Consider the following 21764-nt stretch of genomic DNA (forward strand, 5'->3'; position numbering starts at 1 on the left):
GATTGGGTATTTCCAGAGAGCGTGAAGCCGTTTCTCTCCCAAACACAAACAGCTCGACAGCGAGGACGTCAGTAGTGTCTCTACAAGTGTCTCTAAACAACAAACAAACATATTTTGGCTTTAAATGAAACGAACAAACGTTTAAAAAAAGATTTATTTAAATTTTATTTCCAGATGAAAGTCGTGAAGAGAAACTAACGGACGCGTGTGAAGCGTTGAGCCAAGTCACCGAAGAACAAACAACAAAGCTGTTGTTGTTTGTTAAAAACCGAACGTGTGAAACTGGTGAAGCGACGCGAACACAAAGCAGCTGCTACAGGAACAACTTCACACAGGAAGTGATGATAATAATAACAACAACTTGGATGGAGAACGTGCAGCTCTTTGACTTGTAGATGTGAGTTGACGTCATCGCTCTTCACATCCACATTAAACACTTTATTAACTATTTCATGTCTTTTTTTGCAGCTCGTTTTATTTCCACACGTCCGCAGAAGTTCAGATCAACTCCATTATTGTTATGATTATTATTAAGAGGACGTGTGGAAGCCCAGCGGGGTCAGAGAGAACGTACGAGACGCCGTCACACAATCATTTAAAATCTACTTTTTAACTGATGTTATTTCTGGCTAATGCAAAAAATATGTGTTTATGTTTCTCGTTGTACTTAAAAGTATTTAAAGTGTGAATTGTTAATAGAAGGATTTGAACCTTCTGCCTCTTGTGGCCAGAATGAGTATTACAACAACTCCCTTACGTTTATTTATCACTCGTTTCATAGTTTTAGACAAATTAAAAACCAGATTTGTTTCTTTTCTGCGTCTCTGGGCTCCGAACTCGTTCATAAAACATCTGATGAATAAATATAAATTATTGTATTTCCTTCTGTGTGAATTCATGTCTTTATAATAATGTTTGTTTAATATCCCGTTGGTGCTCTTTTCAACCGCCCCCCACACACACACACACGCACACGCACACGCACGCGCGCACACACACACACACACACACACGCACACACACACACGCACACACACACACACAGGTTTGTCGAATACCTTTTTCTCTGTGCAAAGTTTTAACACCAGTGGTTCAATAAAAAAAGAAATGAAAATAGCTAAATAATAAAAAACAGAAGCCGCGTTGTGAATAAAAAAGGAGGATGGAAACCAAACAAAGTGAACGTTGTAACGTCTCTGTCTTCACGGGCCTCTGCTTCCTGACCCGCGTCACATGATCGGGGAGAACAGGAAGTGGCCTCACCCGTCTCTTTAGTGTTCGTCTGTCAAAAAATACTACATTTATATTTACAACAGTTAAATAGAGGTCGATTAAGCACTTGGTGTGGCGACGTGCCGATGCTAATGCTAACGAGGTGGCTAACGAGCTTCTTACTGTTGATCCTTTTAAAAATAAAAATACCCCAAAAAAAACAGGAACGCCATCCTGGCTGTTAAAGTTACATCATGCCACAATAAATAAAGGTGTAGTTTAAAAATAAAGTAAAAAGGGAGGAGGATGAGGAGGAGGAAGAGGAGGGAGACGCTGAAGGACTTCTGTGCTCTTCAGTGAAGCTTTAGCGCACGTAGCATGTAGCATGTAGCAGTAGCATAGTAGTAGTAGTATGTGGAGGACTCGTAGTAGAAGTAGTGTGGGCCTCTGTGCAGGAGGGGGAGGTGAAGGAAGCAGGACGGTTCAGAAGCCCCGCCTCCAACCAGCGGTTTCTAAGCCCCGCCTCCAACTACGACGCTAAACTACAACACAGGAAACGCCGCGGAGCGGCTTTTATTCACTTAAACAAAACGACCGAGAACCCACAGCTGCTCCTCACACCGGGGTGAGAGAGAGTGTGTGTGTGTGTGTGTGTGTGTCACTCCCTTGTGTTGCATTAGTGGTGGCAGAGAGTGTGTTAACATGTGTGTGTGTGTGTCTCTCAGTAGCTGTTCTCGTGGCCGGCCAGGATGTAGAGGTTGCTGTGAGCGGTTGGGTTGTCTGTCGGCCGGCTCTCCAGCACCACCACCCTGCAACACACACACACAAAGACACAAAGAAAGACACACACAGAGTTTAGTTTCACAGTAGTGTTTGAGGCCCTTTAACCTTTAACCCCAGAGTCTCAGCTCTGTTCTGTGGACTCTTAAACATTCACACGTCTTCACACCTAAAACAACACAAAGACCCCAAAATCACCCGGGCAAGGCCACGGTGTGTGTGTGTGTGTGTGTGTGTGTGTGTGTGTGTGTGTGTGTGTGTGTTTCCCGGCTAGTAAAACAAGGAGATGATTTTGGGGTCTTTGCTAGAATCCCTCTTCCCGTCCCACAGCGTTAAAAAGCTCCCGATCGAGGAGGCGGGGCTTGGGAGGCCCAGACAGAAAGGAGGCGGGGCTTGGGAGGCCCAGACAGAAAGGAGGCGGGGCTTGGGAGGCCCAGACAGAAAGGAGGCGGGGCTTGGGAGTCCCCGACAGAAAGGAGGCGGGGCTTGGAGCAGCGAGTGTACCTGGGCAGAGCGAGGCCTCTGTCGGTCTCTGGATCTCTACAGTCGGTACGTCTTCAGTGATGAGACATCAGAGAGGGTGTTAGCAGAGACCTGTGTGTGTGTGTGTGTGTGTGTGTATGTGTAATATGTGTGTGTCCTCACCTGTCTGAGCCCAGTAGTCTGAAGATGCGTGTGCTGTCAGAGATTTCCTGTGTGATCTGGTGAACGTGAGACAAGATCACATCTATATCAGTGACATGAAACCTCACAGCACCAGACTCCACCCAGAAAACACTCATTTTAAAGATCGCTCATTTTAATGATCGCTCATTATAATAATCACTCATTTTAATGATCGCTCATTTTAATAATCACTCATTATAATAATCACTCATTTTAATGATCGCTCATTTTAATAATCGCTCATTTTAATGATCATTCATTTTAATAATCATTCAGACGGACGTCATGTAGACGCCACAAACTACATTAAACTCTGATCCTATTGAGTACATTAATGTATTTATTTATATTTATATATGCACTCATATCATATATGATATTAATATATATAATAACATATACACATGTATTTATTTATCCCAAATACATATATTTATATATTTATAAATAATATATAAATATATTTATATATGTATTTGGGATAAATAAATATCCCATTAATATATATATATATATATATATATATATATATATATATATATATTGATATATATATATATATATATATATATATATATATATATATATATATATATATTGATATATATATATATATATATATATATATATATATATATATATATATAGATATCATATATGATATGAGTGCATATATAAATATAAATAAATACATTAATATACTCAATAGGATCAGTGGAGCGTGGACGTTCCACGGTGCTCCTGAACACAACACCAGCAGCTGCTCTGGGGTTGTGGGGTTGAATCCCACCTCGTTGGTCTTGAAGCTGCGTCCCTGCATGCCGTGCCTCCAGAAGGCCAGGACGCTGTCCTGCAGACACACTGCAACAGGAAGCACACTGTGAGCGCGTGTGTGTGTGTGTGTGTGTGTGTGTGTGTGTGTGTGGTTTAAACTACACAAGTGTGGGTCTTTACCTGTAGCTTCGATCTGGAAGTTGAAGGTGAGCTCGGCTGACAACTTCCTGCTGGATTTCAACCGACCCTGAAGGTTCACAATCTTTATACTTCCTGAGAGAGAGAGAGAGAGAGAGAGAGAGAGAGAGAGAGAGAGAGAGAGAGAGAGAGAGAGAGAGAGAGAGAGAGAGAGAGAGAGAGAGGGAGAGAGAGAGAGAGAGAGAGAGAGAGAGAGAGAGACACAGAGAGAGAGAGAGAGAGAGAGAGAGAGAGAGAGAGAGAGAGAGAGAGAGAGAGAGACACAGAGAGAGAGACAGAGAGAGAGAGAGAGAGAGAGAGAGGAAGAGAGAGGAAGAGGGAGACACAGAGAGAGAGAGAGAGAGAGAGAGAGAGAGAGAGACACAGAGAGAGAGAGAGAGGAAGAGGGAGACGTGGTAAAGCCATCACAATAAAAGCAGCACAACGCAGTGAGAAAGGTGAGGACTGGAGGTGACTCACGGTCGAGGCAGACCAGGATGGTGTCTCTCTCCAGCTGCGTGACGTGGATCACACAGGTCTGAGGTGTGTCTGCAGGGAGAGACACGACGCCAGAATGAAGGACAGTTCAGTGTATTAATACTACTACAAGTACTACTGTGGAGGTAGTTTAGACTTTTATCTCCATGTTGTAAAGCTGCATTCTCTCTCCTGACCACCGGGGGGCGACTCCTCTGGTTGTATAGAAGTCTATGCTTCATGTGTTAAAGCTGCATTCTCTCTCCTGACCACCAGGGGGCGACTCCTCTGGTTGTATAGAAGTCTCCCTCACACTAAACGTTCTTCTAACAACAGAACCGGTCCTCACTTGCTTCCGTGAACCAGGAGGAGGTAGAGTTTGGGTTGACGGTGCCGAACCGGACCACCTGGTTGAGCTCGGTGCCTTTACTGACCGCCACGCAGATCAGAGGGTAGGTCTGCTCGGGGACCACCAGCATCTCGAAGACCTCCAGCGGGCACGGCAGCGGGAAGTCGATGTTCTGTGGAACGCAGACGAGAGAGAACGCGTCAGCAGAACGTCTCGCTAGGAAAACTCAGAAAGTCTTCACAGGATCGTTGTCATGTGACCCGCTGGACTCAGGTGAATCCATCACGGCTTCCTCGTGTCACTGAGGAGCTCACAATGCAAAATTTGGTTTATGAGCTGCTACTTTTTTTCCCTCAACTTTGACCCGTTCGGCTTAAATATTGGTGCGGCTAATTTCTGGATTTTTCCAGATTCTAAATTTAGCAGCAGTTGCAGAGACAAGCTCGCTATGGAGCGTTAGCTATGGAGTGTTAGCTAGCGAGTGTTAACTAGCGAGTGTTAACTAGCGAGCGTCAGCTAGCATGTCTCTGCAACTGCTGCTAAATTTAGAATAAAAAAAAATCCACAAATTAATGAGTGTTAAATATCGAGCGTAAGCTAATGAGCGTTAACGAGAGAGCTAGGTTATTTAGCAGTAGCTAGCGACTCATTAGTGGACTCTGGATTACTGCATGGACTCCACTCCAACAGCACCACACTCACCTTGATGAGCATGAACCTCTGCATGGACTCCACCCACTCCAGCAGCATCACACTGGACTGGAAGGCCCCACACAGGTACTTGTGTCCGGTGTACGGGTTACGCACTGCAGGGACACAACGCCACACGCCACGCTTAACCTCAAGATCACGCCAGAAAGAAGAGTTCAGTGTTGCTGCACGAGCTTCACTACACACTGCTGTACTCACAGTGATGGTACACACACTGTACACACTGCTGTACTCACAGTGATGGTACACACACTGTACACACTGCTGTACTCACAGTGATGGTACACACACTGTACACACTGCTGTACTCACAGTGATGGTACACACTGCTGTACTCACAGTGATGGTACACACTGCTGTACTCACAGTGATGGTACACACACTGTACACACTGCTGCTGTATTATTGTCTGACAAACATACCTTTTGTGTGTGTGTATATATAAATAAATAAAAATGTACGTGGCACACATGCTTCTAAGTTTAGCCATAAAACAAGGAGTACTACGAGAGTAGTAGTCGTGCTACTAGTACTTCTGGAGCACCACTCTAGTAGTACTACTCGATGCACCCCTCCTCCTCAGGACTCACCTACGCAGCACTTCTGGCAGCCCTTGGTGTCTGGGATCTTATTGGACACAGCGAACTTCCTGCAGACAGACGGAGGACACAAAGTTCAGCCTGAAGACGTGAAGAGGGAACACACAAGTACACACTCGCCACCGCGCAGGGCGCTTCCTGGTCAGGTGACTTCCTGGTCAGGTGACTTCCTGGTTACCTGGGGATCATCTTGTCGGGCAGCCGGTGGGTGGGGATGGCCACCGGCAGCTTCTGCAGCTGTCGGGCCTGCTCGAACATCCCACCCAGACTGTGGGAGTACAGCTGGGAGGCTTTTCCTGCACGGAGGGCAGAGTGAGCAGGAATACTGGGATGTACACATGTGTGTGTATAAGTGTGTGTATAAATGTAGATGTGTATATGTGTGTGTGTGTATATGTATGTGTGTATATGTGTGTGTATATGTGTGTGTGTATATGTGTGTGCGTTGCAGCTCACCGGATATGGAGAGAAGAGAACTGTTCATGACGTAGAGCCAAGTGCACCGACGAGGGAAGAGCTGCAGAGGAAGAGGAGGAAGAGGAAGCTTTAATCTTTAAACAAAAAACATTTGTACTTTATTCTTACATTTTTTTTAAACATTTTTACTTTAATCTTAAAAAAAACATTTTGACTTTATTCTTTAAATTTTTTTCAACATTTTCACTTTAATCTAAAAAGAAAATCAACATTACTTTAATTTCAACATTTGTACTTTAATCTTAAAAAAAACAACATTTGCACTTCATTCTTAATTTTTCTTTTTAACATTTTTACGTTATTCTTTAAATTTTTTTTCAAAGTAGTAAGTTAACCCCTCACCTGCTGCATGGAGGTAACTCATACGGTTTAACCCCTCACCTGCTGCATGGAGGTAACTCATACGGTTTAACCCCTCACCTGCTGCATGGAGGTAACTCACACGGTTTAACCCCTCACCTGCTGCATGGAGGTAACTCATACGGTTTAACCCCTCACCTGCTGCATGGAGGTAACTCACACGTTTTAACCCCTCACCTGCTGCATGGAGGTAACTCACACGTTTTAACCCCTCACCTGCTGCATGGAGGTAACTCACACGGTTTAACCCCTCACCTGCTGCATGGAGGTAACTCACACGGTTTAACCCCTCACCTGCTGCATGGAGGTAACTCATACGGTTTAACCCCTCACCTGCTGCATGGAGGTAACTCACACGTTTTAACCCCTCACCTGCTGCATGGAGGTAACTCATACGTTTTAACCCCTCACCTGCTGCATGGAGGTAACTCACATGTTTTAACCCCTCACCTGCTGCATGGAGGTAACTCATACGGTTTAACCCCTCACCTGCTGCATGGAGGTAACTCATACGGTTTAACCCCTCACCTGCTGCATGGAGGTAACTCATACGGTTTAACCCCTCACCTGCTGCATGGAGGTAACTCACACGGTTTAACCCCTCACCTGCTGCATGGAGGTAACTCACACGTTTTAACCCCTCACCTGCTGCATGGAGGTAACTCATACGGTTTAACCCCTCACCTGCTGCATGGAGGTAACTCATACGGTTTAACCCCTCACCTGCTGCATGGAGGTAACTCACACGTTTTAACCCCTCACCTGCTGCATGGAGGTAACTCATACGGTTTAACCCCTCACCTGCTGCATGGAGGTAACTCATACGGTTTAACCCCTCACCTGCTGCATGGAGGTAACTCATACGGTTTAACCCCTCACCTGCTGCATGGAGGTAACTCATACGTTTGAACCCCTCACCTGCTGCATGGAGGTAACTCACACGTTTTAACCCCTCACCTGCTGCATGGAGGTAACTCACACGGTTTAACCCCTCACCTGCTGCATGGAGGTAACTCACACGTTTTAACCCCTCACCTGCTGCATGGAGGTAACTCATACGTTTTAACCCCTCACCTGCTGCATGGAGGTAACTCATACGGTTTAACCCCTCACCTGCTGCATGGAGGTAACTCACACGTTTTAACCCCTCACCTGCTGCATGGAGGTAACTCATACGTTTTAACCCCTCACCTGCTGCATGGAGGTAACTCACACGTTTTAACCCCTCACCTGCTGCATGGAGGTAACTCATACGGTTTAACCCCTCACCTGCTGCATGGAGGTAACTCATACGGTTTAACCCCTCACCTGCTGCATGGAGGTAACTCATACGGTTTAACCCCTCACCTGCTGCATGGAGGTAACTCATACGGTTTAACCCCTCACCTGCTCCATGGAGGTAACTCACACGGTTTAACCCCTCACCTGCTGCATGGAGGTAACTCACACGGTTTAACCCCTCACCTGCTGCATGGAGGTAACTCACACGGTTTAACCCCTCACCTGCTGCATGGAGGTAACTCATACGGTTTAACCCCTCACCTGCTGCATGGAGGTAACTCACACGGTTTAACCCCTCACCTGCTGCATGGAGGTAACTCACACGTTTTAACCCCTCACCTGCTCCATGGAGGTCTCGTGCAGCTCGTTCAGGTTCAGAGTGTAGATCCCCTCTTCGGCTCCAAAGATCAGGTACTGGTCTGCAACACAAAGCCGTGGTCAGACCGGCCCGGAGCCCAGAGGGCTGCGACCCCGCGTCCTGCCGCTTACCTCTGGTGTCGGGGTTGATCCAGGACGTGGCGCAGTGGATCTTCAGAGGACAGCCGTTGAACACCTTGGAGAAACACGCCCCCATCTGAGGGCGGGGCAGACCAATGAGACGCCGCGGGGGAGCCGGGCCGCTCCACCGCAGATTATGACACAGATTATGACACAGATTATGACACAGATTATGACGCAGATTATGACGCTCCCAGTGTGTGAAGGGGTTCTCACCTTCTGACCAGTTTACACTTTTAACCACCTTTACACGACTTTTAACCACCTTTACACGACTTTTAACCACCTTTACACGACTTTTAACCACCTTAACACAACTTTTAACCACCTTAACACAACTTTTAACCACCTTTACTCAACTTTTAACCATGTTTACATGACTTTAAACCAAATGTTCATGATCAAACATTGTGTGAAATGTGTGTGTAAACAGTACAAAGTGATAAAATGTAGTATTTAAACTAACAATGAGGATTCAAAGCATACAGTAAACCTTAAATGACTCAAATGAATGAGAGACAATAGTTTATTAAAAGAATAAACATTTATATAGATGCCTGTATGTATGCTGCTGACATGTTGAGCCTCTTTCTTTTAAAAGCAGATTCATTATTTAAACTCAATGAACACATGAAGCTGGTGGTGAAACACGATGTCGGTGCTAAAGGAGACGTTACTCACGTGGACTTTGGGTGTTGGAGGGAGGCCGTTACTGATGGGCTTCTAGGAGACACACACACACACACAGACACACACACACTTCATGAGTTCCTCCATGGATCAAGGTGAGCGTGAATCAGGAGGCTGCGGTGACTCACCGGCACGTCCTTCCTGTCCTTCCTCGTGGGGACACCAGGGGGCAGCGTGGACTGGCGCTCTGCAGGAGCCTCGCGGTGCTGGTCCACACCGGGGGGAGCCGTGTTCAGCCCGTTCCCTGCAACAGAACCACAGCGCCATGAGAGGGAGGGAAGGAAGGAGGGGGGAGAGAGACAGAGGGAGGGGGAGAGAGAGAAGGAGGGGGAGAGAGACAGAGAGAGAGAGACAGAGGGAGGGGGAGAGAGAGACAGAGAGAGAGAGAGAGAGAGAGAGAGAGAGAGAGAGAGAGAGAGAGAGACAGAGGGAGGGGGAGAGAGAGAGAGGGAGACAGAGAGAGAGAGAGAGACAGAGAGAGAGAGAGAGAGAGAAAGAGAGGGAGACAGACTCTCAGACTCTCTTCTCTGAGGTCTTCAGGACACAAACACATCAGGATCATCATGAGAGGAGTTAATGCACGAGAGCTCAATGTAGCCAAGAGAGGAGGGTTCTCCATGTCGCTCTAACTTCTCCCTCGCTTTCTTTCCCTCCCCCCTCCCTCCCTCCCTCCCTCCCTCTCTCTCTCCTCTCTCCTTCCCTCATGGACACCGTCTCTCCTTCAACTCTTCAACTCAATGAATCAACTAAAGAGTTGAAGTTTCATCATCGTCATTATTTCGGATTTAACCTCAAACAAGCCCTGAGAACCCACACAGGAGAACCCACCTTATCCTAAAGAACCCACCTTGTTCTAGAGAACCCACCTTGTTCTAGAGAACCCACCTTGTTCTAGAAAACCCACCTTGTGTTCTATCTCTCACGTTCTATCTCTCACATTCTATCTCTCACATTCTATCTCTCATGTTCTATCTCTCACATTCTATCTCTCACGTTCTATCTCTCACGTTCGGTTCTCGAGAGGCCAGGATAAAAAGTAAACCCAGTGGACTCAGTGTGAACTGGAGCCTTAGTGGTTCTACTGGAGCCTTAGTGGTTCTACTGGAGCCTTAGTGGTTCTACTGGAGCCTTAGTGGTTCTACTGGAGCCTTAGTGGTTCTACTGGAGCCTTAGTGGTAACCTTCAGAGTGTTTGTGGTTCCCTTGGTGAGAGGATGAGGACCAGCAGGATGAGTTAACACACAGAACATGACAGCTGATGGAGCTACAGACAGGAGGTCAGTGTTAATGACTCATGGGACAGACTGGGAGGACTGGGAGGGGAGGGCAGGGACTAGTGCTCTACCGAGTGGCCGCTCCTTACTCTCTTCCTTTTCCTCCTCCTCTTTCTCCTGCTCCTGCTCCTCTCTGCCCTCCTTCAGCACCTCCCACGCCTCCTCCAGCTCCTCCTCAGTGTGAGGCGTGTGGAGCCACTCCCAGAAATGCCTAAAGCTCCCATCATCCTCCGGGGCCGCGCTCTCCACGGCCGCCGCGGCCGCGTCCGCGTCCGCCGCCGCGGTGCGCTTGGGGCTCTCGTTACCTAAGCTGCTGCGGCGGTGCGGCGGCAGCTTGGGGGGCGGCGGCCTCGGGGGCACGTGGGAGGCGGCCCTGGCTGGGCTCGCCGTCTCAGAGGGCGGGGCCGCCGCCGCCGCTGGGCAGCGCTTGATGGTCCCGCCCCCTCCGCCGCCGCCGCCGTCGTCCTCGCTGTGCGATTGGCTGTCGTCGTGTTTCTGCTGCTGGGACGAGCTGATGGCTTTGGGCTGAAGAGAGAGGAGGGACGCGATTACCCATCATGCAACAGTTATCTCAGCTTTACGGTTCACACACATTCTGACCAGTGGATTTACTTGAGTTTATATCAAATATACATGACTTTATATCATATATATATATAACTTTATATCAAATATACATGACTTTATACCAAATATATATGACTTAATACCAAATATACATGACTTTATACCAAATATATATATGAGTTTTAACCAATTTTTCACAAACATTTTATGACTTTTAACCAAATTTCCTTGAATTTTGACCCAGCTTTCACAATTTTCATGACTTTTAAAAACTTTCCATGACTTTTAACCAAATGAAGTTGTTTTCTTATGTGCAGATACAACGAGGTCACTAAACATTAAACACAGGTGTACCTTGGGGGGGAGAGGAGGCGGGACCTTCGGCCTCATGATGGTGCTGGATTTACTGGAGAGAGAACACAACGTGTCAAACCAACAAGAACAAAAAGACTGAACTGCCGTCAGCGCGTCTCTACGGAGGCTTCTGGTTCAAGTCGCCTTTTAAAGGAAACTTTCATCATGAAAAGAGATCCCATGAGGAGTCTCTCTGGAGCTTCTCTAACCGGATGTTTTCTGTTGTTCAAAGACAAATTCAACCAGAGCCGACTACCGGACAGGAGACGCCACCAACACAGCCAGAGACTAGATGTGAAGCACATGGAGCGAGGAGAGGCTCTGGAAGAGAGCTGGTCATGCTTCACTAGCTCCTCCAGGTAGAGGGTACTTTATTAATGCTGCCGCTGCAGCAGCGTCTACACCTGCAGGTCAGCAGTGCAGCATGAACAATGCACAATACACACACTAAATGTAAGCGTTGTGGCATTGGTCAAAGCTCCTGACAGCAGACCAGCGCTCACAGAGACTTCCTGGTGCTTTGGCTGGAGAGGCGGAGGATGTCTTGTTAATGATTGACGGCCAGAGAGGACCAATCAGAGCACAGAGATGGGAGCCAATCAGAGCACAGAGATGGGAGCCAATCAGAGCACAGAGATGGGAGCCAATCACAGACACAGGAACGCCGGTGAAGATGAGTCAGAGAGCCGGCGTGAATGTGTGGATGAAGCCAGCCGTGCATCAGCGTTATTCAGAGCGAGCAGAAGGGAGGGGAGGGGGCAAGTAAGGGTGCTAATAAGGGTGCTGAAGAAGACACCCATGGGTGCAGAAAGCCAACACTGTGACAAAGAAATGCAGAAAAAGCTGTTGTTTGTGAGACAATAAGCAGCAGTGTCTTGTTTAACTTGGTTATACGCAGCTCTGTGTGTGTGTGTGTGTGTGTGTGTGTGTGTGTGTGTGTGTGTGTGTGTGTGTGTACTTTCTGCCTGCAGTGGAAAATAATAATGAACGCTCTGATCCGCCGCAGACATTTGGCTTTTGCACGATGAGGATGGACGCCAAACACACACACACACACACACACACACGCACACGCACACACACACACACAAGCACACGCACACACACACCTCGTAGCCAAGTTCTAATTTAAAGTAACGAGTTTAGTGTCTGAAGCTATTCTCTGAGTATCGATGGCAACATAGAGACACGAGGAAGAAGAAGAAGAAGAAGAAGAAGAAGAAGAAGAAGAAGAAGAAGAGTGTTGGGTTAGTAGCGTTCACACAGATGGAGCGGCGCAGGAAACACACACACACACACACGGTGGCGTGTGTGTGTGTGTGTGTGTGTGTGTGTGTGGCGTGATGTGCGCTGCAGACAGGAATGCGTGGATGAAACTGTCGTTAGAGACGGGAAGCCTTCCTCCTCGTCTTCCTCGCATGAGGAACATAGGAAAAAGAAGAGGAGGGAGAAAGGCTTCCGGCTCTTTCGACTGGGAGGGAACTTACTGAGTGTGAGTTTCATCATCATCTGCACCATCATCATCATCATCCTCATCCCCTAAGTGTGCCACATGGCCCCTGGGAGAGGAGGGGGAGAGAGGAGGACGAGGGGGGAGAGAGGAGAAAAGAAATAAGAGGGAAGGGCAGAGGGAGGGAGGGATTAAGGGAGCAGGCAAAGGAGGTAGGGAACAGGAGGAGGAAAGAGGAAGGAGGGACAGGGGAGGAGATCTGAGTGAAGCTTCATCCACAAACTACCTCTGACCCTCCACCCCGAACGGATCCATCAACAATACTCAATAATCAAGACCTCTAACTGTAGAAATGAGCCTCATATTTGTGAATTAAGAGGAACAAAACAGCTTCTTTCACAGACGGACACCTTCTAAAATGATCTTAAAAAGACGTGATGACGAGACCTCCTCTACTCTGCCCTCACATCGTTCCTCCACACACACAAACTGAAGACGCCACATTTTAAGTTCCTCGTCAAATATCCGTACAGAACACAATGCCTTGAAATCAACAGCGTGTAGATCAGACACATGGTGAACATTGATTTCAGCTGCAGCTTTGGTAGGAAGACTGTGTGTGTGTGTGTGTGTGTGTGTGTGTGTGTGTGTGTTGAAGCCGTGCTCTGCAGGAAGCTCCTATGAAGCGCAGCCTTTTTAATCCTGATGGCATCAGAGCGTGAAGCAAGCCGTGGAGGAAGGAACAAATGATCATAAAAATCCAAAATGCTGAGCGGCGACAGCGTTAGTGGCGTGTGATTGGCTCGATTAGTCGCTGCCGCGAACAATGATTGGCTGGCGGGCGGGCGGGTGGGCGTGGTTAGAACACCGGCCAATCAGGAGGCCCGTCAGTGAACCCGGCCACGAGAGGGGCGGTCTTACCTCTGCTTAAGCTCCTCCTCCACCGATTTGAGAAGACTCCTGAAAAGAAAAATAATGATATGAAATAATACTAATAATATTATTATAAATAATAATCTATTCACTGAGATTTATGTTTGAATGCTTAAGAAAGCATCCAAATGCTAGTGCTAATGCAGTGCTGCTAACGTTACGTGCTCTCCTCCTGTTAGCTCTCTGTTAGCAATGCTGCTAACGATACTAGCTCTCCTCCTGTTGGTTCTCTATTAGCATTGCTGCTAATGTTACTAGCTCTCCTCCTGTTTGTTCTCCATTAGCGGTGCTGCTAACGTTACTAGCTCTCCTCCTGTTGGTTCTCTGTTAGCATTGCTGCTAATGTTACTAGTTTTCCTCCTGTTGGTTCTCTGTTAGCATTGCTGCTAATGTTACTAGCTCTCCTCCTGTTGGTTCTCTGTTAGCATTGCTGCTAATGTTACTAGCTCTCCTCCTGTTGGTTCTCTGTTAGCATTGCTGCTAATGTTACTAGCTCCCCTCCTGTTGGTTCTCTGTTAGCATTGCTGCTAATGTTACTAGCTCTCCTCCTGTTTGTTCTCCATTAGCGGTGCTGCTAAGGTAATGGGAGAGGAAAGAAAGGGAGGAAACTAAAACAGTGGAGAGATCAAGGAGTAAAAAGAGAAAGACAGACAAAAGGACAGGAAGTGCCTTACTTGTTTCCTCCCAGTAGACTTGGAGAATCGTGTCCGTACTCCAACTGCAAGTCCTGCGAGACAAACAGACGACATTAATACTGAGACAACACAACTGTCTCACTGCTACTTTATGTGATTTCTCCAGGGACAAAAGGCTGGAGTTAAACCACTGAAACCCTGTTAAATAAATAAATGCTGCAGGGTGCAACAAGCAGAGTGAAACTCTCCCTGAGATCATTTCACAACCACACAGATGAGCACCGGGAGCGTCTGGCTGGTGTGTTTGAGTCTGCGTGGAAACATCAGACTCTGCTGAGTTCACATTGCGGCCTGAAGATATTTCACATCATAAGATGTCCACAGAGTGAAGGTGAGCAGCTCGACGCGTGGAGACACCTGGCAGGTTTTATCACGCGTTTAGTTGGTTTTAAACCAGTTAACTACACAATGCTACATAGTAACTCTACACTGCTACAGAGTAACTCTACACTGCTACATAGTAACTCTACACTGCTACAGAGTAACTCTACACTGCTACATAGTAACTCTACACTGCTACAGAGTAACTCTACACTGCTACATAGTAACTCTACACTGCTACAGAGTAACTCTACACTGCTACAGAGTAACTCTACACTGCTACAGAGTAACTCTACACTGCTACAGAGTAACTCTACACTGCTACATAGTAACTCTACACTGCTACAGAGTAACTCTACACTGCTACAGAGTAACTCTACACAATGCTACAGAGTAACTCTACACTGCTACAGAGTAACTCTACACTGCTACAGAGTAACTCTACACTGCTACATAGTAACTCTACACTGTAACTTCACTAACACTATAGAAGTAGATTTGTGTTGTTTTTTAGGAAAGGCAATATAAGACACCGCTCTTGTAACTCTTGAGGTACGGCAGCTTCCTGCGCTGCGCCTCAGCTCGTGGAGACATCCAGAGCCGACGGCCTCGTCACTGAGCTGAGTTTGATCAAAGCTGTGCATCGTCCATCAGCAGCCGTGTGGCCTCTGAACCCGAAGAGACCTTTGAATGTGTGCTGGGTGTCTGGAGGGTTCATCACTACAGTTTGATGTTCCTGCAGATCGTTTGACAATGAGCACCGCTCTCTGTTACACAAAGCCACAATGTGAACGCAGCACAGTGTCGCACAAACACACCGCTAAAAAGACGATGACATGACGCAACAGGCATGCAGAGGGACGAACAGACGAACACCGTACGGACACACGGATGAAGAAAAGACCTCGTCGCTCTTTAGGACGAGAGCACGCCAAGAGGTTAGAGAGCATGGAGGCAGTGACGGCCGCGAGAGAGACTCTTTCTGCAGAGAGAAACACCAGCAAGACAGAACACAGTGTGCATGTGCAGACAGGGTTCAAGGCCTCGCAGCCTGCAGATGTGCCGCTCTATAATCTGACCGCCGTCTCTCTGTGTGTGTTGTTTAGTTTCACGTTAACTTCATATTTTAAAAAAGGCCAAATGTGCAGGATTTGACTCATCTCCTCTCTGTGTTCTGGCCGTCTAACTTTATTGAAATGTAGAGATCTGCAGGCGCAGGATTGCATCAAAGAGCAACGTTGAATCAACAAATCCAGCTCTGTTTGTTTGTGTGAATGTGTGCACTGTACCCATGAAGAAGAAGAACAACCACGACATCACTAAGGACTCGGACAACCACGACAAATACAACACCAGTTAGTGGACAAAAAGCCAAGGTTGGAAAGAGAAGAACCGAATGAACAGTCACAGATGGACGGAGCAGAATAGATGGAACAAAACCGTGGAAATGAACACACACAACAACAACAACAACAACAACAACAATAACCACGTCGGACACAAAGCAGCCAAAACAATCATCAGTCTGTAAAATGAAAAGAAAGAACATAAATAAAAAAGAGAGAGATCGGGCTCAGAAAGGAGAGGACTCGTCCTAAAGAAAACATCACGAATGAAAGAGGACCAGCATGGAGAGAGAAGGTGTTAGAAAGAGATGACAGAAAGAAGAAAGGTGGACAGGGAGAGGACGAGAGAGAGAGACAGATAGAAAGAGTACTACCAGATTAGGTCTCGCGGTATAGTAGAGCTCCTCAACACAGTCCAGATAGGGCTCAGATTCACACTGGTGAGCAAGACAGAGCGAGAGAGACCTCAGTTAATACATCAACCTGGACGGATGGAGGGAACGGACGGACACACAGGAGGAAGATGAGCACATGGAGCGAGGCCGAGGGCGGGGCTCGGGGGTCCGAGGAGCAGCAAAGACAGAAGAAGAGGAGGAGGAAGGAGAAAGATAATCCGAGGAGAAGAGGAGCAGATTGAGGCTGGGGAGGGGGGGTTAAAAATCTGAAAAATCTTAATGAATGGGATGAATATATATTACTAACGTGAAAGAATATGAAGTTAATTTAGAGAGCTGCAGGGATGAGGTGTTTCTGTAGTCCAACAGGAAGTCAGCGTCGCACTGGTTCCCTCCACAAACAGCCGGCGGGATTCATGACACTAAACTAAACGCTGTTTTAGCGTTAGCTTCTTTCTCTCTAAAGTAAGAAGCTAACAGTAGCGTTTACTTTAGAGAGGAAGAAGCTAGCGTTAGCTTTACGCTCTCAAGTAAGAAGCTAACGTTAGTCTCTAAAAGAACTCCACCAGGTCACATGACTTCATGCTCTAGAGGAACTCCACCAGGTCACATGACTTCATGCTCTAGAGGAACTCCACCAGGTCACATGACTTCATGCTCTAGAGGAACTCCACCAGGTCACATGACTTCATGCTCTAGAGGAACTCCACCAGGTCACATGACTTCATGCTCTAGAGGAACTCCACCAGGTCACATGACTTCATGCTCTAGAGGAACTCCACCAGGTCACATGACTTCATGCTCTGGAGGAACTCCACCAGGTCACATGACTTCATGCTCTAGAGGAACTCCACCAGGTCACATGACTTCATGCTCTGGAGGAACTCCACCAGGTCACATGACTTCATGCTCTGGAGGAACTCCACCAGGTCACATGACTTCATGCTCTGGAGGAACTCCACCAGGTCACATGACTAGTGTCCTCGTGACGGTTAGTCGTCTCCTTTAGACTCTTTAAGATTCACCAGAGGGGCGTTCAGTGACCTGTTTTATAAATCAGACAACTAAACGCTAGCGTCTCTTCAGCGCGGGTTTAACAGTCTTCAGTCCAGGTTCCTGATTGTAGCTCAGTTAAGGATTAAGACTCTTCACACGATCGGTGTTCTACAGAGTCTTTCTTTAAGGTATTATGCTTTTCCGCAGCTGATCAATAACAATATTAGCGTTATTGATTTTCAAATGCGACACGTAGCTCTGTAACGCTGGATGGCCGGAGCGCTAGAAACCGGCAGAGAAAGAGCATCACTTAAAGGAGAGGGCAGGAACTGAAGCACACATGGGACATGAATGCTTCACAGCATGCATCTAAACTAATGGATGAACTGAACGGATTAGGACGTTCCCCGTCCAGGATTACAAAAGGGAGTTCAAAGTGCAGAGGAAAGAGTGGGAGGGAGTGGAGGACTTCAGACGCTGTGATTGTGTATGAAACCTGCACCCTCCCAAAAAACTACTTTCAGTCGTTCTAAAAGCGATGAGCAAGAGCAGAACCGGCTCTACTTTCTAGAAAATAACTTAATAAGATAATAAGCTGCCAAGAGCTGGCGTGCAGAAATGAACAGAATAGAGTTTTCAATCACAACAAAGAAGGCAAGGGAACATCTGCCGTGACGTTTTCATCCAACCTGGTAGACATGTGTTCACATCCCTTCTTAATCGCTCTCCCTCTCACAAACAAACATCACAGTAACTCACCGGTTCATGGTGCGGCTCCGTCTCCTTCCTCAGCGGAGGATCAAACTTCACCTGACCAACTGAGAGAGGGGGAGATGAAGCACAGGGCAGTTAGGGGTAGAGGGTCGATAGGGTAGGTAGAGGGTCTTTATGGGGAGGTAGAGGGTCTTTATGGGTAGGTAGAGGGTCTTTATGGGGAGGTAGAGGGTCTTTAGGGTAGGTAGAGGGTCTTTATAGAGAGGTAGAGGGTCTTTGGGGTAGGTAGAGGGTCTTTATGGGGAGGTAGAGGGTCTATAGGGGTAGATGGAGGTAGAAGGTCTTTAGGGGTAGATAGAGGGTCTTTAGGGGTAGGTAGAGGGTCTTTAGGGGTAGGTAGAGGGTCTTTATGGGGAGGTAGAGGGTCTTTAGGGGTAGATGGAGGTAGAAGGTCTTTAGGGGTAGATAGAGGGTCTTTAGGGGTAGGTAGAGGGTCTTTAGGGGTAGGTAGAGGGTCTTTATGGGGAGGTAGAGGGTCTTTAGGGGTAGATGGAGGTAGAAGGTCTTTAGGGGTAGATAGAGGGTCTTTAGGGGTAGGTAGAGGGTCTTTAGAGGTAGGTAGAGGGTCTTTAGAGGTAGGTAGAGGGTTTTTAGTGGTAGCTAGAGGGTCTTTAGAGGTAGCTAGAGGGTCTTTAGGGGTAGCTAGAGGGTCTTTAGGGGTAGCTAGAGGGTCTTTAGAGGTAGCTAGAGGGTCTTTAGGGGTAGAGGTAGCTAGAGGGTCTTTAGGGGTAGCTAGAGGGTCTTTAGGGGTAGCTAGAGGGTCTTTAGAGGTAGCTAGAGGGTCTTTAGAGGTAGCTAGAGGGTCTTTAGAGGCAGCTAGAGGGTCTTTAGAGGTAGCTAGAGGGTCTTTAGAGGTAGCTAGAGGGTCTTTAGAGGTAGCTAGAGGGTCTTTAGGGGTAGCTAGAGGGTCTTTAGAGGTAGCTAGAGGGTCTTTAGAGGCAGCTAGAGGGTCTTTAGAGGTAGCTAGAGGGTCTTTAGGGGTAGAGGTAGCTAGAGGGTCTTTAGAGGTAGCTAGAGGGTCTTTAGGGGTAGCTAGAGGGTCTTTAGAGGTAGCTAGAGGGTCTTTAGGGGTAGCTAGAGGGTCTTTAGGAGGTAGCTAGAGGGTCTTTAGAGGCAGCTAGAGGGTCTTTAGAGGCAGCTAGAGGGTCTTTAGAGGTAGACGGCTCCACCGTGTTCGTGGACTCACAGTTGATCTCCGACAGCGTCTTCCCCTCTCTGGCGCTCCTGCTGGTGGAGCGGATGCGATGAGGAACGGAGACGGGAGACTGTCGGGGAAGAGGAGCACACAGAGGAGTCAGCACATTGGTTTTTCTGTTCTGTTCATTTTCAAACCACACACACACACACACACACACACACACACACACACACACACACACACAACAATCCCTCTGCTATTTCCTGTGGGTGGGATTTGATGACACAGCAAAACAGCAACCAAAACACAGCAGCTTCCCTGGCATCGTATGTCCTTCGAGTCCCCGAGAGGGAGCCGCCATGCTGCGTAGAGGTGAACCAGGACCGTGGTCCTATTGCAGCAACCGGACATCATTCTCAACGTAATTCATGTAACTTCACGAAATCACAAGTCGTTTAAATTGTCTGTTGATGCTATCGAGTGTGTAACAACATCAACATCCTAAACTATCGGACCACAGCCATTCATCGTCTTCATGTCCAGGTCTAGTGGTAGGTAGAGGGTCTATAGGGGTAGGTAGAGGGTCTTTATGAGTAGGTAGAGGGTCTATAGGGGTAGGTAGAGGGTCTATAGGGTAGGTAGAGGGTCTATAGGGTAGGTAGAGGGTCTTTATGAGTAGGCAGAGGGTCTATAGGGGTGGGTAGAGGGTCTATAGGGGTAGGTAGAGGGTCTATAGGGTAGGTAGAGGGTCTTTATGAGTAGGCAGAGGGTCTTTAGGGGTGGGTAGAAGGTCTATAGGGGTGGGTAGAGGGTCTTTAGGGGTTGGTAGATGGTCTATAGGGGTAGGTAGAGGGTCTATAGGGGTGGGTAGAGGGTCTATAGGGGTGGGTAGAGGGTCTATAGGGGTGGGTAGAGGGTCTATAGGGGTGGGTAGAGGGTCTATAGGGGTAGGTAGAGGTTCTATAGGGGACGGTAGAGGGTCTATAGGGGTAGGTAGAGGGTCTATAGGGGTGGGTAGAGGGTCTATAGGGGTGGGTAGAGGGTCTATAGGGGCGGGTAGAGGGTCTATAGGGGCAGGTAGAGGGTCTATAGGGGTGGGTAGAGGGTCTATAGGGGTGGGTAGAGGGTCTATAGGGGCAGGTAGAGGGTCTATAGGGGTAGGTAGAGGGTCTATAGGGGTAGGTAGAGCGTCTATAGGGGTGGGTAGAGGGTCTATAGGGGTGGGTAGAGGGTCTATAGGGGTAGGTAGAGGGTCTATAGGGGTAGGTAGAGGGTCTATAGGGGTGGGTAGATGGTCTTTATGTAGAAGTATTTCAAGCCGACTAGACTTCAAGTCATTTTATCTTTGGAAGATAAAAACAACAAAAACCACAGCAACCTCAAACCATGCAGAAACTCTGCAAGGCTTAAGAACCATCCTTTAACACACACACAGCCCATCATCAATAACACATGTTAGTAGCACAAGGTGGATGAAGATGGCTTCCATAACTGACATCTTTCAATGCCCCCCCACCTTTTTCATAATGCAATCTGTGTCCTGTGTTTCTGCCGAAAGGGAGAAAACCTTGTCATCTTTTATTCACAGCCGAGTAAAACTGCTCAGAATAGACATGAGAGAAGAACACAGAGCAGCAGCGTCACCCACAAGGTCTGAAGCCTTCACTCCACTGCAGGGCTTTTTATGTCATCTGGGCATAATACCATACATCCAAGTACTTTATATACTTGTTTTTACTGCAGCTGCATATTGTATATTTAATATTGCGACTGTATTCTTTACTGTGCATTTATACTACTTGACTTGTGTGTATTTGCTCTGTGTCTCTTGTGTGCACTGCTGCTGGAATGCTGCAGTTTCCCCACCACAGAGAGTATAATAAAGGTTATTTATTTATTTATCGTGCTATATTTTATATCGCTGGGCTCATGACGGCTGTTTTTTCTTCTCCTATACTTCAGGAAGATGAATGTCCATGGAGACTAAATAAAAAGAATGGATGCATCTCTCTAACGACAAAGACTATTTGGTATTTACAAAATCATTAAGTTCAATATCAAAGATATGAACATACAGTCAGTATTTCATATAAAAACAACAACAAAAAGTGTGATATTCCACATTTTTGGAGAACATTTCAAAGTTGGCAGTATTAGACATGAATACACATTATTCACAGGCTACAGGTGCATTATTCTGAGGAGGGGGAGGGGGGTGATGATGTCACACTCTGGCAGCCATCTTTCTTTAAAAGCCAATCCGCCGCCACAGAACTAGAATGAAGGGAGCGCCGTGCAGTGATGCGCCGCGAGGGTTTCTGAACGTTAAGCTACAGCTACGTGGAAACTGAAAGGGAAACTTTAATGTGAATAAAACCTGTTAAAACTACACCGAGAGGCTCTGTGTGTTGTTTGAATGGAACTTTTCTCATTTATAACAAACAAATCTCATCAGGGCAAAAGGTTTCTTT

General features: G+C 47.1%; 1 protein-coding gene across 1 annotated transcript; it reads right to left on the reverse strand.

Moving 5' to 3' along the window:
• Positions 1-1762: 1762 nt before the first annotated feature.
• LOC137780702 (mitogen-activated protein kinase kinase kinase kinase 3-like) lies at positions 1763-19466 on the reverse strand (the record flags this gene model as incomplete). Its single annotated transcript, XM_068568888.1, has 23 exons — positions 1763-2021; positions 2497-2547; positions 2638-2693; positions 3449-3519; positions 3613-3705; positions 4090-4158; positions 4436-4607; positions 5138-5241; positions 5737-5795; positions 5924-6041; positions 6202-6262; positions 8203-8282; positions 8353-8437; positions 9043-9084; positions 9180-9295; positions 10414-10849; positions 11246-11297; positions 12733-12804; positions 13617-13655; positions 14303-14355; positions 16365-16427; positions 18141-18199; positions 19342-19466. Coding segments are annotated over 23 exons (2164 nt in total), but the record flags the coding sequence as incomplete, so codon positions are not given.
• Positions 19467-21764: the final 2298 nt, after the last annotated feature.

Source organism: Clinocottus analis, unplaced genomic scaffold, assembly GCF_023055335.1.
Source record: "Clinocottus analis isolate CAN_PGR_092001 unplaced genomic scaffold, fCliAna1.0.p SCAF_85, whole genome shotgun sequence".
Lineage (NCBI taxonomy): Eukaryota > Metazoa > Chordata > Actinopteri > Perciformes > Cottidae > Clinocottus > Clinocottus analis.